Source organism: Phycomyces blakesleeanus (genome assembly GCF_001638985.1).
Source record: "Phycomyces blakesleeanus NRRL 1555(-) unplaced genomic scaffold PHYBLscaffold_46, whole genome shotgun sequence".
In the NCBI taxonomy this organism is placed as follows: domain Eukaryota; kingdom Fungi; phylum Mucoromycota; class Mucoromycetes; order Mucorales; family Phycomycetaceae; genus Phycomyces; species Phycomyces blakesleeanus.
Window position 1 is genome coordinate 208,224 of NW_017265192.1, and position 15,457 is coordinate 223,680.

At 35.7% G+C, this 15,457-nt stretch overlaps 6 protein-coding genes and 1 non-coding gene across 7 annotated transcripts; 5 read left to right on the plus strand and 2 right to left on the minus strand.

Moving 5' to 3' along the window:
- Positions 1–443: 443 nt before the first annotated feature.
- PHYBLDRAFT_176276 (hypothetical protein) lies at positions 444–2,470 on the plus strand (the record flags this gene model as incomplete). Its single annotated transcript, XM_018437715.1, has 5 exons — positions 444–456; positions 534–580; positions 809–862; positions 1,196–1,687; positions 1,844–2,470. The coding sequence occupies 5 exons, from the start codon at positions 444–446 to the stop codon at positions 2,468–2,470; spliced, it is 1,233 nt and encodes a 410-aa protein (XP_018283406.1).
- PHYBLDRAFT_t306 lies at positions 519–589 on the plus strand. The gene has a single exon. It is a non-coding gene; the product is annotated as a tRNA-His (tRNA).
- Positions 2,471–3,578: 1,108 nt separating the features above from the next.
- On the plus strand, positions 3,579–4,075 carry PHYBLDRAFT_73905 (hypothetical protein; the record flags this gene model as incomplete). The annotated part of the gene is made up of 3 exons (XM_018442942.1): positions 3,579–3,720; positions 3,790–3,873; positions 3,954–4,075. 3 exons carry the CDS (start codon positions 3,579–3,581, stop codon positions 4,073–4,075), a joined length of 348 nt encoding a protein of 115 aa, XP_018283407.1.
- A 78-nt stretch (positions 4,076–4,153) lies between these two features.
- Positions 4,154–6,579, plus strand: PHYBLDRAFT_176278 (hypothetical protein; the record flags this gene model as incomplete). The annotated part of the gene is made up of 3 exons (XM_018437716.1): positions 4,154–4,379; positions 5,240–5,740; positions 5,915–6,579. The coding sequence occupies 3 exons, from the start codon at positions 4,154–4,156 to the stop codon at positions 6,577–6,579; spliced, it is 1,392 nt and encodes a 463-aa protein (XP_018283408.1).
- A 753-nt stretch (positions 6,580–7,332) lies between these two features.
- Positions 7,333–8,059, minus strand: PHYBLDRAFT_176279 (hypothetical protein; the record flags this gene model as incomplete). Its single annotated transcript, XM_018437717.1, has 2 exons — positions 7,333–7,551; positions 7,610–8,059. The coding sequence occupies 2 exons, from the start codon at positions 8,057–8,059 to the stop codon at positions 7,333–7,335; spliced, it is 669 nt and encodes a 222-aa protein (XP_018283409.1).
- A 3,982-nt stretch (positions 8,060–12,041) lies between these two features.
- On the minus strand, positions 12,042–13,115 carry PHYBLDRAFT_176281 (C2H2-type zinc finger transcription factor; the record flags this gene model as incomplete). Its single annotated transcript, XM_018437718.1, has 2 exons — positions 12,042–12,526; positions 12,602–13,115. The coding sequence occupies 2 exons, from the start codon at positions 13,113–13,115 to the stop codon at positions 12,042–12,044; spliced, it is 999 nt and encodes a 332-aa protein (XP_018283410.1).
- Positions 13,116–14,552: 1,437 nt separating this feature from the next.
- Positions 14,553–15,450, plus strand: PHYBLDRAFT_176282 (hypothetical protein; the record flags this gene model as incomplete). Its single annotated transcript, XM_018437719.1, has 3 exons — positions 14,553–14,724; positions 14,793–15,289; positions 15,362–15,450. Coding segments are annotated over 3 exons (758 nt in total), but the record flags the coding sequence as incomplete, so codon positions are not given.
- Positions 15,451–15,457: the final 7 nt, after the last annotated feature.

A 15,457-nucleotide genomic window follows, 5' to 3' on the forward strand; every position in this document is an offset into this window, starting at 1 on the left:
TTATACAAGGAAATTACGTAAAGAACATACTAAGACAAATACTAAGACTCTAGTCAATAACACTAAAAACATAAGAACTAAATCATAGAAGATAATGGTAGAGAAACAGACATTACATGATATTATCATATCATCACCAAGCTAAATACAATGTCTATATAAACGCACAATACTAATAGCAATAGAACAGCATCTCTTTTCTGATTCTTTCACTTCTTCTAATAAAACAAAGTCTCACTGTACTCTCATCTGCACTTGTTTTATTTTATATCTTATTTTTACCTCATACATAACAGAAGACAATTTCGGGAAAAATAGAGGGGAAAAGATTTTAATTTTCAGAAAATCAGTTTTTGGAAATAGGCGATTTTGTGAAAATGGAAGAAAGAAATTAAAATTAAAATTAAAATTTTGAAGAAAAATTAAAAGGGGTTTTCAAAAGAATGTCTGAACTTGGTAGAATATTGTTTTTGGACTACGGCTGACAAAATTTTAAATTAACTTGTCAACATCATCACGCCATGATAGTATAGTGGCAGTACGTCGCGTTGTGGCCGCGCTGACCCTGGTTCGATTCCAGGTCATGGCATTTTGAACAAATATTTTGACGTTCCCGATCTGGGTTGGTCTTCCTTTTACTATAACAAAGTCAAAAGGTCAAACCCACTGGGGATCAAGGAGTATATGTAAAATCAAAGAGAGGATAAAAGGTACTTTTTATTGATATGAATTGAATTGTCTTATATAGTTTTCTACACTAATACTGTGCATTATCCACAGTAGCTATTATATTATATTTAAATAAAAGAAGAGTCATTATACTGCGATTAATGCTCAGGAAGACGTTACTGCGCATAAAGAGGTACTGTGGTTAACCATCTTCAAATTTTACAGATTCATTAAAATAATGAAAGTCTATATTTTCTGGTAGATGATAAAATATTAACTGAAATGGTGACTGCCAATCCTTTTCTTTGTTTTTGAATTGTTTATTTGAAACAGATATTCTATATCTATTAAATTACTCATTTTATTAAAATACACACTCTCACCAAATATGTCAATCAACAACACTTAATCTAACAAAACCATTTACACTTTGACAACAATCTCTCAAGCCTTGGAATTCTCTTCTGTTCCAGGAGTGATGACACTTAGATTAGAAAATATTATTAGAGTAAAAACATCTGAGTAGAAAGAATGTTTAATAGAGATTAAGGAAGCTTGTGCAGTCAAGTGGGTCATTTGCAACACCAATAAGCAACCCACCAACATTACTGCTGAAGAAGCCAAAGCAACTGGTATTAAGTTGTGTTTTTCTCAGGAGTATTCCTGTCATCATTGGGGAACCTATGAATCTAAGGCAGCTTTGCGTGTGGTTCAAAAGCAAACAAAGAAAAACAAGTATCCTGCTCTTCTTCTTGTGAAAGGATTCTTTAAGACACCTGAGTTTTATGAATTTGTTGTTACAAAAGATCATGCAGAGCATACTCCTGGTGATATGCGTAGTGACATTTGCACCCTTCCTCTTGCAAATAAATATCTTCACGAGTTGACTCAGCAATTAGAACAGTCATCAAAATCTGCTAGTCAAATTAGAATTGATATGTTGAGAGCTGTAAATCGATATGGTAGAAAGTCTGAAAGAAAAGTTAACTATTATGATATCTGGAATTTGATAAACAAAGTAAGCTTTAAAAATAATATATCTTATAGCATTTACTTTAATATATTTCTGTAATAGGTCAATAAAAAGCTGTATCATTTTGACAAAGACCAAATGACTTCTTTCTTAATCTGAATGAACAACAAACTTCCTGCCTTAAACTTTAACATCTTTAAGACAAACACTTCATATTCTCCAGATCCATCAGCCTTTGCGTATGGTTTTATGTCACCCGTTCAGCAAGAAAAAATGAAAACCGCAACTTCTTTCTGTTTGAATACTACTCATGCAATCTCTAGCAATGTGAATGAGATTCTTTATACCTTTTTGGTACGTGATAAAGATATTGGTAGAGGATGGCCTGTTGCCTTTATGGTAACCAATGATCAAGGTGTAAGCCCCATTGTGCAGTGGCGGCAGTTCTTGAAGAGATCTTCTTTGCTTGTTGACCCAAAGCAATTTACTATTGATTGTTGTGCAGCAGAAGTTCATGTCATTCAGACAACTTTCCCTGCAACATCCATTCAATTTTGCATCTTTCATGTAACCCAAGCATGGAACCAAAAGTTATCTGACAGTGTGAAGATTCCTGGATCCTTACTATCAGAGACACAAATTTTACGTGGTGTAATGATGAAGTCTTGGCAAGAGATCATTTATGAAGAAGATATAGACGAGTTTCATCATAAAATTGTACAGTTTAAAGAAGACTTTAATGACCAAGAAAGCTTCTTGGATTACTTTGAGAGAAACTGGTGCACAGAAGCAAAGTTTAAGATCTGGAGTAGAGCATACCATGAATGACAATTCTCCCATATGCTCACAAATAACTATATTGAGTCCTGGCACAATCAATTAAAAACAGTTTTCATGAAAAGATCTAGAAACAAGAGACTTGATAAGCTTGTTTTTGTTTTAGTACATGATGTTGAGTATTATCTCACCCAAGAATATGAACACATCATGTCAAACAATGGTCCAATGAGTTCTTTTACTAGACAACAAAGAATATGTGAGATGGAAGCTGAAGAAGTTGATGATGATGACAGGAAAATGATGATTGTTGCTCCTGGTACTGCAGAAGATGTAAATTGTCAAGTTCGGTCATTTGTAAATGAAAATACAGCATATGTCGTTCAGGTTGCAGAGCCAAACTTGATTATTTCCTGCACTTGCTTTGATTATCAGCAAAGATATAAACCTTGTAAGCATATGTATTTGCTTAAAATGCATACAAACCAATCTCTCTACTTCTCTTCACCTTATGTCACAAATACAAACATAATACAGCCAGTCTCTACCTCTGAAACAGCTACAATCACACCAACTACACTGGAAAAATAGGGTAATTTCATCTATGGCGTAGGGTACTATTATTTGTGGAGTGGTAGCTTAAATTTCCATCACTTTTGTCTTTTTTATTTTCGATGGCGATGATAATGCTTAGTCTGTTTTATTGGATAAAAAAACGAGTTTACTCTTTTTTGTAAAAAATGTCTGCAAGATTTCTTTTTGGGACTTGTAGCCATGTCGCAGAGTCAATAGTTGTAGGGAACTTAAACCAAATGATATCTTTTGAGTGAGATAATAAAACTTTTTATTGTTGTAATATTTATTTATAAGTATGATGAGGTTAATGGTCGTGATATTACTACAAATATTTTTGTTGTATATGCTCTACAGCCAATAAAATGTACATGACAACATGTTTTAACAAAAGCGTGTATTATTGTATTTTAGAATGAGGCAATCAATTACTGTTTAGAGAACTGCTCATTTTAACAGCCGGAATAAACTATGTCATTTTGGAAGCTGGTATAATTTGGAAAGATATATATTAAATTGTGTTCCTGAACAATTTTCTATTCTTGTCAATTCTAAAGACTTAAAAAATAAAACACACACACACAATATGTCAAACAACAACAACAATTCAGAATGCAAGTGCTCTAAATGCTCTTCCAATAGCATGGGATTTGTTTTGGTGTCTACCCAAACACTCAGAAGACATGCACAACAGGATATCGTGAGACAATATCAGTCAGGATCTTCTTGTAAGTTCAAATTTAAGAAAATTATTATTAAGACAATTTTAATTAAATATTTATTTTCATATAATATAGCCTCAGTTATAGAAGTAATGTCGAATGACAATGACATAGAGATTGACTTTGAATACAATGTTGATGCCGAAGATCAAGTTGAAGGTATGCATAGTATTTTTATTAAAGTTTTATAATAATTTATAATATGTAATAATTTGATTCTTTTTTACCTAACAAAACAGCCAAAGACTTACCTCTTTTTGGCATTGATTCCTTGTTTGATTCTGAAAGCGAAGATGAGGGTGTCATTGAAGTAACCATTTTGGATATTTCTGACGATGAATCTGACGATGTTAGAGATTAGTACAAAAAGCACATATAAATCAATAAAGTCAACAAGTATTGATTTTTTTTTCAAATAGAGCACTTTTCTTCATCCAATATGCCAGTCGATCCTACTCATGCTTTCATTGCTTCTTTTGCTGCCTTCTTCATATCCAAATATGTTGTCAATTCTGGTGGTGCTGTTCTGTTAAAGTGTCTTAACGAAGTATTGGCACACTTTGGACAGTCTTTCCGTCTTCCCCTCAGTATAAACGGTGTCAACTTTATGACCGGTCTCAGCGATGTGACTCGAGGTGTCCAGCGGTTTGTTGCATGTGGCAATTGTAACAAAGTATACAAAGAGTCTGATGTTGTTCCAGAGTGATGTAATTTCGAGAGACTCTCTGGTAGAGAATGTGGAAACGCTCTTTTCTTTGCAACATCAAGAGCCTTGACTATCCCCAAAAAGATCTACATGTATAACTCCATAATCAAAACATTGTCTATCCTTTTTTGCCGCCCTGGATTTGAAGACACCATCAACCATTGGAGAATCAGAGTGCAAGTTCCAGGCATGATGTTTGACATTTACAATGGTACGAAGTGGAACAGTCTGAAGGATAGCAATGGTTTACCATTTGTGAATCATGAGCGCTCCATAATGCTTACCATGAACATCGATTGGTTTCAACCTTTTGATGGGGTCACTTACTCCTGTGGTGCGATATACCTTTGCATCAACAACTTGCCAAGATTGGAACAGTACAAGAAGGAGAATGTTGTTCTCGTTGGTCTCATGCCAGGGCCCAAGGAAGCAAAGACAAGTGAGATCAATCACTACCTCTGTCCCCTTGTCACGGAACTCAACCAGTTGTATGGCAGTGTGGTGATGGCTACCGTACAGTGCCCATCTGGTGCTCTTGTCCGTGCTGCCCTTCTTCTTGTTGCCTGCAACATTCCTGCTGCCCGTAAGACTTGTGGGTTCACCTCTTATTCAAGCACATGTGCATGCAATAAGTGCAACCAACAGTTCCCTCGCCTTTCAGACTCCAATGCTGTGGACTACTCTGGGTTCGTGTTTTCTGAGTGGATGCCTCGCACTGATGCCAAAAACTGCCGTGATGCACAGAGAAAGAGATTGGAGAGGGAAAATGGTGTCCGATGGTCAGAATTGCATGACCTGGTTTACTTTAACCTCGTGGAGTGCACTGTCATCGATCCGATGCACAACCTGTACCTTGGAAAGCAAAGAGGATAATGGAGAAATGGAGATCTTCAGGTCTCATCACAGATGCACACTTGGCTGAAATGCAGTTGGATGCTGACAAGCTTGTACTGCCAGAGGACTACACGCCATTAGGGACAAAGATCGGGCGTGGCTTCCCATTCATGAAGGCTGACGAGTGGAAGTCTTGGTGCTTGGTGTACTCTCCTGTTCTCCTGCGTGGTCGTCTACCTGAAGCTCATCTCGGTAACTGGACAGCGTTTGTCAATGCATGCCAGTACCTCTCAATGCCAAGCATATCCATGGCTCACCTTGATGAAGCCCATCAATCTTTGGAGGCTTCCTGCAGAGAGTGCGAGAAGTTGTATAAAGCCCCATTCCTTTCGCCAAACATGCATCTCCATCTTCATCTGCAAGAGACTGTACTGAACTTTGGCCCGGTTTATGGCTATTGGCTTTTTAGTTTCAAAAGATGCAATGGTATCTTGAAAAACTATGCGACAAATAGAAAAGATGGGTTTGAGGGAACCTATATGAATAAGTATCTTGAAGAAGCATACCAGGGAGATCTTATTCGCTAAACTTTGCCAATAATTTGACCTGAGCATTCGGTGATCATCCTTGAGCTCACTGCATCCACTGCCAATTCCATAGCCACTTCCACTTCCACTGCCACCTCAATCCAATTCGATATCAATGCTTTTCTTGATTCTCCTGAGATCAACTTTGATATTGTCAAGGGAAATGAGCCTTTGCCCCCTTCCGCACTTCCTTTAGCTCTAAAGGGGGAGATTTCCATGGATGAATCCGAGTATGAGCATTTGTTGGAATACTATCGCGAGACATACAATGATCAAACTCTTGTTCATTATCGTCATGCTGGTCATTCCAATAATTTTGTTAACAATCGGATACAGAAGTTTGAATCAATCAATCTTCTTGGGCAAATCTACAAGAGCAAAATGAAGAATCAGCGTGGGTTGTTCATGCAAGCCTTATTTGAGACAAGTGATGGTAGAAGTACCAAGCCATACACAGGCCAAATTCAGTATCTCTTTGTCAATACTGCTGTAAACTCGTTTGCTGGTCATGCGAGCCAGCATGTATTTGCATATGTACGATGGTACAAGGAAGTTTTACTTCAGCCCAGAGCAGGAGAAGGAGTTGAGGTGAATGAGGTGGGGTTCGAAGATGACAGCATGAACAGCATTCTCCCAGTGCATAGAATCTGCTATGTAGTCGCAGTAGGCAAGCACCTTGGTCTAGAAGGCAAAGTTCAGATGTGTGTAGTTCCTTTGCCACGAAAAATTAATATTTAGATTCAAATACAAAAATAAAACACATATAAAAAAGAAAAATTAATTAATACAGACTAATATATATAGCTGCACGTTTATTTTTTATTATTTCTATAAATTTTTGTTTGTACTTGGCATGCTATACATGCATCTGTATACATCATGCTAATCCGTAAACATAAACAAGTAGAAAAAAGACTCTAAAATAGTTGGCAAGAAAAAAAAGATTTATTTTGAAAAGCACCAATCTGGTAAAGTGACTGCCAAATTCTCGGGAATGCTCACTTCTTTCTCATAAGGGATGCGCTTTTTCAAGCTTTCTGAATTTTTCTTCAAACGGATAACAGTAAGTTTATCAATAGTACTAATAAACGTCTGGAGCTGGTTTAAAGAATAAATAGTATTAATAAAGTATTATTATTTTCTTTAAAACATAAATAGATGTTTAACATTACCTCATCAGTTCTCCAGCTGGGACGATATGCCCGCACTTTGTTATCTCCATCCGACTCGTCATCAGAAATCACGTCAATAGAAAGAATATTTCCGCAATCATATCGATTCATGCTCTCATGAATAGCCTCTGTGTATGTCTGGTACATGATAATATGACGGTCAAGAAGCTACCAAAGAATATTGTATTAAAACATTAAATCAATAGTAAATTAACTTTATTTTAAAACTTATGGTCTTCTTTCTGTTGCGTCTTCTTCCAGCTTTATTTCTAGCCATAATCTTCTCTGCTGAGATCCGGAAGACTCGCACTTGATTTTGTTAGTGATTCTTTATTATATTCATAATGACACTCTTTGACACATTTGTGCAACATCTTTGAGGTCTCAGGTACTTGAAGAGAGCCAGTGCAAGTGTCTTGTTGTACTTGTTGCCATACGTGCCAGTCATTGACCATGCTGATCTATTATTATTCTCAGCAACTTTGAGTGGGTCTGTGCTAACAAAGTTCAGTTTCTTGATGTAACTATTGATAAGTTGCTATAAAAACAGTATTAGATATATTAATCAGTAATGTTATTATTATCAATTTACTTACAGAAATCAAGGGATGATGTTTTGCTCCAAGGTCAAGATTATCATTCATGGAAGAAGAAGAATCTGCTGGTACAGCAGAAGGCATCACGGAATTTTGGCTGGTCATTGCCTTTTTTATTTCAGCATTTTCAGTCATGAGCTGAAGGACCGAGTTCTTCAAAAATTCATTTGTCTTGTTGGACAAATCCAGGCCATTCTTCAAATGAGTTATTGCATCAGTCACTCCTTTTGCATTTTGTTGCAAGGATTGCATCAACACATTGTTGGCTGCCAACAAGGTAAGGACGTGATCCATTGGGGTCCCAGCGACTTGAACTTCAGGGGCTGTGTCAACTGCTACTTCTGGGGTTGGTATATCAATTGGAGCAACAACACCTGCAATTGTGCTATTAAGAACAGCATTCATGCGTAGGTTGGGTTGGCGGGGAGCAGTAGGAATACGCTTTGTCATTTTCTGTTAATAAAATAAATATTAATAATTTTCAACTAATATTGTACAATTCACTACACTTGTTATATCATATTTAAAATTCACATACTAGTAAAGAGGATAAGCGGTGCAGATTAACTCTCTACCTTTCATTTGATATTTAAGCACATTTCCCAACCGCTTAATCCACATTTAGACAACTTCTTTTCTAACTCAATGAGGCACAAAGTAGTATTTCAAGATGACGGTGGTCATCTTCTTTTGGAGTATTACTTTTTACAGCCCGCATTTTGTCAGAGTCAAACTGGATTTTAAGACAAGTCTTTTTTTTCCTTTTTTTTTCTTTTAACAACATTTATTATTGATATTTTCTTTGTTTCTCTTTTGCTTATGTTTTTACAATTTCACTTATAATTTTTTTTTCTTTTATAGCTCAATACCAAATATGTGTCTCTTTGTTTGGCTATACTCTATCTGATATATCAAGGTAAGATATCATTATCTTACAGATCTTTGTTACTCATCATATTGTTTGTCTAGCCATTGCTACTCATTTCCATTGAGTCTCATCATCTCTTAATCGAACATGATGGTAAGTTTTTTTCTTAAAAAAAATTCAAATTATTCTTTTGTCTTCCTCATAAATATATATTTATTTCTATTACAATTTATTAGCTATGTCTGATATTATGCAGGAAGACGTATAATCAGTAATATTTGGTAAGTTAACTACAATATATTTAATGAATATGCCTTTACTACGCACAATATTAATAACTATTCATTTTTAGAATGTATCTCTATTCAAAGACTACTGGTATTGTCTTGATAATTCTGAAGAACATGTTTATATCAATTTTATGTCAAGTCTTCTCCGCCTTGTAAGTATTTATGAAGAAATTTCAATTTAAATCATTTACTAATTCTTCTTTTCTATTAATCATTTTTTAATAGCATTCCTGCTATTAAAGTATATATTCCATGTCTACTCCCGGAAGGCTTTAAATTATATATAGCGAGCAAGAAGTATTAGCAATTATAATAGCTATAGTATCAAAACTGTTGCGAAATTAGGATTTTTATCTAGAAAAGATTTTCCTATCAAATAAAACAAAATTGAACAAAAAATATATAACCTAATGTTTTTCCAAAAAATAAATAAATAAAAGTAAAATAAATAAACAAACCAAAGAGGCTTGTTTATAAAAATCTACCCATGCTTTGTTTCTCTTTTCCATTGTAAAAAAACCTAGTTTCATTGCTTTTGTGTGTATAAAAAACCTAGTTCACTACGGCAGGATGAATGGCAGTTGGGCCGAAAGTAGGCACATAACTGCCATTTTTTTGGTCGAAACCCAATAAAATCTCCGCCGTTTGTTGTAACATGGTAATGTCATTCGTAGCAATTTAAAAAAGTAACATGAAAACACTTTTTTTGTTGCTGTACAATATTTTCAATACTGTAAAAAATGTTTGTAAGTTGTAATGACCACTTTGAGTATTGAAATATATGTTTTATTGAATATCAAAGATGTCAACAATTATTAAGATTAATAATTTTTGGAATGTGTGAACGAAATGGTAACATAACTGCCATTTTTTTATTTTTTAAACTATGTTCTTTTTTTTTTAGATATTCTTTTTATCTTGATGAATTGGCAATTTGATTTTATTTAAATCGCGTAATGGCGTATAGAGCATATAGGGAATGAAGAGAAAAGCATAAGGTGTATAGAGAATAGAAAAAAAACCGGAGTATATAAAGAAGAAAAGAAAGACGGGGCATATAGAGATTAAAAAAAACATAAGAAATAGAGAAAATTAAAAAAAGAATATAAGATACAAGGATGATATAAAAAATATAAAAGATATAAGGATATAGAGCATATAGAAAAATAAGATAAAAATAAAAAGGATTACAGAATGGAAAGATTGCCTTTAGTAATGCGCATGTTGTTGTTAAAGATATAATAGGGCACGATTACATAAAACTGGTTTCCATTCGGTGGGTATTGGACCAGACCAACTTGATGACAAATGTCATTTACACTTATAACTGCATAAGTCGGTTGCGTTTGGTGGCCTAGTGTATGGGTGCTTTGTGACCATTGTTTGACAATAGGTACTGATGAGTCATGACCAGCCGCGTCATGTTCCTTCATGACCTCCACGAAAGCAAGAAAGTGTGGGAAGCCATAGAAATCTACATGCTGAAAGTAGAACTGTACTGTACCGACGAGCCAGCTGTGAACAATTACATTACGGTTGCTAAAATAAATAAATAAATAGAATGTAAGCAACTTTTGATTGTATATCGAAAAATATTATACTTACTTTCTATAGGGGCAAGTAAACATCACGTAATGGTTGCCACGGCTGGTCTCGTTTTTCTTTCTTCAGTACATGCATGAGGAATATACAGTTGAGTCCATCCACAGACGTGCAGCTACAACAACAACAGAGTCACCAAACTCGTGGCCAGTCAAGCCTGTTGTTCTCTGGTAGTATTTCAATAAAGCTTCCTTCACACTAGGGCCGCCTACACCTTCCACCGAATCATCATTCAAATTAACAAACTGATGAAACGGCTCCCACAACTGCGCACCACTAGGATCATTAGGAAGGTCCATGTAGCCCTCTCTTCCATATGGCTTTGGCCAAATGAGGTTGATTTCATCACAGATGCTGATTGCTGTGCTGGTATAATTGTGAATCGCAAATTGCTCGACGAGAAAACTGGCATTTCGGCCACCCTTTGATTTGGACTTTATCAATTTCGAGAAGATGCCAATTACTCTCTCCATTGAGCGAGTGGAGTAGCATCGCAGGGGGCCTTGCTGCTTGATGATATAGGGTATATGGACCAGGTAATGTTGCACTGGTCGGAAAACACTACGAGACAGGGTATTATTCTGGACTTATTGGTATAAAAACGAGTGCCAGTGCTTGAAGTATCTATTATTAATATTTAAAAAATGGTAACAATCAGCTATTTGTAATGATAATATATGAGATGTATAATAACTTACGACTCCATCTCATCAAGCAATTCTGATGTCAACGTCCATTGCAAGGCAAGCGCACAACCTTTCACGAGAGATAATAGAGCTGTTTTGACAGCCCTATTTGGTAAATAAGGCACGACCAAAGTGGGGACAAGGTATAAGAGAAAGTCAAGCCAGTCTACTGCGCGAGTACCATCGATCTTGGCAAATACGTTGTCGAAACTGCCTTGAAATGAGGTGGGTATATATTTTCGTGAGCTGGTAATACAGTTTCCAATTGTTACAAGGTCTGCTCTTGGTATATGAAAAGGGTATTCGGTGGTATTGAGGGTATTGTCTGGATGGGTATAATAAAATTTGGTTTCCTTTGTGAGGGTGACGGTAATCAGGTCATACACAAGCTTTCCAATCCCTCTTGCAATTAAATGAAGTTCATCTAATGCAAAAAATGATGATCCAGAGAAGGTTGAGAGTTGGGTATATATGCTCGGCTGGTATATGTTCTTCGACTATTACAAGCAGTTATTTAGTATGAAAAAAAGATGGCTAATTGAACATTTGTATACTTACAGGGTTGCCTACTTTGAAGTCTTCCAAAGGTCTTAACCGGGCGGAAATGTCATCAAAGTACATGCCATGCCGTCTGTTAGTAGGGCATTTGCCTTTGGTCTCACAAAAACGGCAACCAAATAAACTTGTATGGGAACCAATGTGGGCCATATCAGCTACAGCTGGAATATCGCCAGAAGCAAGCAGAAGATAGACCTTGGATCTGCAAAGCTCCACTCCATTGTGCTTGACAACCAAGCCATGTGCCTCAAGATCTCGCAATTCATTGATGATGGGTATAAGAAAGGAGTCCAAATGAGTTGGCTTCTTGGGGCCAGGCAAGATTGCCAGTTGCAAAAGGTATTTGTTGGTATATCTAAGTATTTTATTAGTAATTTTTTTTTTAAAAAAAATGTAATAATAATAATAAATAGTAATAAATTAATTAATTACCTGATGGATGGGTCTAGGTTGAATATTATGCAATGGATGATGGTATATGAGTTTTTGCCTTTCTTTTGATTGACAAACCCATCGGTATAAAGCCCAATGGCAATATCATCAGGATTGGAGAACAGGCCCTGCTGCACCAACTGCTTGTAATTGTCACCATCAAAAATGTTGGTTAGCTGACCAGCTACAGATTCCCGGTTTGCTCTGTAACAGAGGAGTTCTCTTGTGGCTGGATCTGCCAACATTTGAGAAAGCATATCCCCAACTGACATAAGTTTCATACTGGCGGCTAGTGTCTGACTTTGATCGGGATCAGTCTTGTATCGCGGTTTGCCGCAGTCAACACAAGATTCCTGGTCGTCATTAATGTCATACAATCGACAACCACTAGAGCAGACATCATACTCATGGCCCTTGACACTTGACTTTGACTTGAGCAAAGCATCAACAGTTTTGCCATGACTGATCTTAGCCCCAGGTTCTAAAAAAAACGATATCACTACATGTTAGTGATCTGGAATTAAAGTACAAGGTAACAGAAAATATAATATTTTACCCATCATTATATCGTCATGGTCTCGGATGACAGTGTTTATAAATTGAACAATGTCTCTATATGCTGCTCTAGCAATTCTATGCTGTAGCATCAATTGAGACAGATGAATACTCATCAACTCGGCCTTGGTAAAAGTATTTGTACTGATTCGGCTGCTGTCGTAAATGTGAGCTTCACCCTCACTGTCCTCAAAATTACATGCGCACTTATATGAAATAGTATTATCAAGCTCCATAGACTCCATAGTATATTCTGTAATACAATTACAGCTCTTTTCATTACCTGAATTGCTAACAGATTCATCTTCATTACTAGTATCATTTTCGTCATGGTACATGTCAACATCATCCAGAATAGACTGGTCAATTTCAGTCATTGTTGCTGAATCTCCTCTGTGAATTCTCTTGTGGTTTTGCAGCTTCTGGTAGTTATCAAAAAACAAGACACATTGATCACATTGGTATTGCTGTGTAGATATTCTATCTCTCTGCTGGCTGGCGTTGGAAGAAGACATATTGGTTGGGTTGGTACGTATGTAATATATAAAATAAAGCTGCGAAGAGGATTTTGGTGCTATTTATTAAATGTAAAAGACATCTTTATATACTCTTTATTTTTTAACCAAAATGCTTGCGGCTCTTTTTCTTTTTCTCTCTCATAATGATGATATAGCAATGATTACAGTAATGACAATGCTAGGTGAAACATCTGTCAGTAAATAATTCCCGTGGTTGGAAAGATTCTTCTTCATTAATAATTATGATGTAAGTTAAAATACTTCTTGGTTGACAAGGGGGTACCATTAAAAGAGCACCGGTGAAACAGATACGTACTCTTTACTTGTGAGCGATTAGATATTCTTTGGGCTTTATAAAGAAGTATATGTATATTTAGGATAATTAATGACCAAATAATTTATGTTTTTTTTTTAAATAAATTATCAATTACTCTCTAATACCAAAGGCAAAGAAAAACAGCCTTCTAATAATTAACAGTTAAAAAAAAGTAGTACTGTCTAAACACATTGGTAGAAAAGACATATTTATATTATCTGTGTTGTACTAATAATATTTTTGAGATAGTGAATATATATTTAGCTAATAGCATTATTTTCTTGTTTATGTATAAAACTTAAAGAAATAGATATAGATAATGAGGGCTATAGTCTGATACTCTTTTACTGACATCATCAAGATAAGCACTACTGATCGAAAGGGGTGTTAATTGAAAGTGCCGATGTGAGTTAAAGCACACCTTTTTCAAAAATGTACAGTTTCAGTCAAAAATGCCCGTTGGTAAATAATAGTAATGACAGTTAAAATTATTTTTACCTTTGATGACAGCATCAATCAAAAGTTTTAGTCGATAATGATAATAAGTATGATATGAACTTGAGTATCATAACATTTACTTTAATGTTGATAAAAAGGGGCTAATTAACTATATGATGTTCAGATGTTATATAGCTACTGTAGAGTATATTTAAAGTTATAATTTTAACTGGTACAGGGTTTTGTCATCGAGAACTTTAACCAAATTTCATGCTATATCTGCAATATGTATAGAGTTATATTATTATATCATATACTTTAAAACGTTTAATATGTAGACGGTGCAAAGTATGAACATTTATACATATAATATTGATTTAAAGTCTAATTCATTTTATCTTTATATTTCTTACAGTTTTGTTGTGTCGACACGAAAAGACTGTATCATGTTCACATGAGCTACTGCAGACAGGTGCAGACAGGTGCATACAAGTGCATAAGCATCCCTTCTTTTATATGTTTTGTTTGTACATCTGTCTGTATCTTTTTCATATAAATAGCTATCAATTGCTTGTAATAAATCGTTGCCTTTCTCAAACTCAAATCGCTCTTATTCTACTTGTCTAAACTATCACCTTTTCTTTTCAACTCACTGCTTATAGCTAAAAAAAAACTTAAACATGTCCGATATTAACACAACTCTCCTCAACTCAATTCAAAAGATTGAGGTTGATCTTGCTGAAATCAAGCAAGCATTGCGCGAGCTTCAAAGGCAATTCAGCAATCAATTTGCGCCAGCAGTCAGTGCGGAAGATCTAACTACAATGCAACAAAGCATTATTGAGCAGAGTTGTAAGTCATATATATTCTGTGCTTAGATGTTTATTTACTTTATTAATATTGTCATACATTTTTTGTAGCTCTTGAGCGCATTGCCGAGTCTGTGAAAAGAGCCCAGCTCACAGAGTACCCTGATCAGCTCGGTAAGCAAGTAATCAATACTGGCGGTGAGTTCAAAGGAAAAAACGAAGCACAAAAATACAATCTGTTGCTTCAGATTCTTCACGAGCAGGACTGGAAGGCGCGCTGCAAAGAAGTTCCACAAGGGCAGCCTTTGCCCCCATTAGTCCCTCTTTCAGACCATGATTTGACAGTAAAAAGACTGCATCTCAAAACATTAGGCCGTACGGTAAATCATTATATCATTGACAAAGACTATCCTGCGGCCTCAAAAGAATGGAAGAATATCCCAGAGAAAAACAGGGAATACTACATGATGCATTTGGAGAGTTTGGCGAAGAATGGTGGATTGCACATCCACCAATGTAAAAGAATGTGGTGTGCAAGAAGCCTTCTTCGGGAAAGCTTCAAGAGCGACAACCAGACACACAAGAGAAGAATGGCAGAGAAGAACAAAGTAAGTTTATCAATTAACAAATCTATATATTGTAAACTTTAATCAACATCGTTTCCTTTTATTATGCTATAGACACAGCGAGACATAAGTGATTCTTTGCTTTCTTCTCCTGATATGTCAGAAACTGGTGATGTTGAGTCGCCCATAATGGCAGATGTGCTGTAAGTT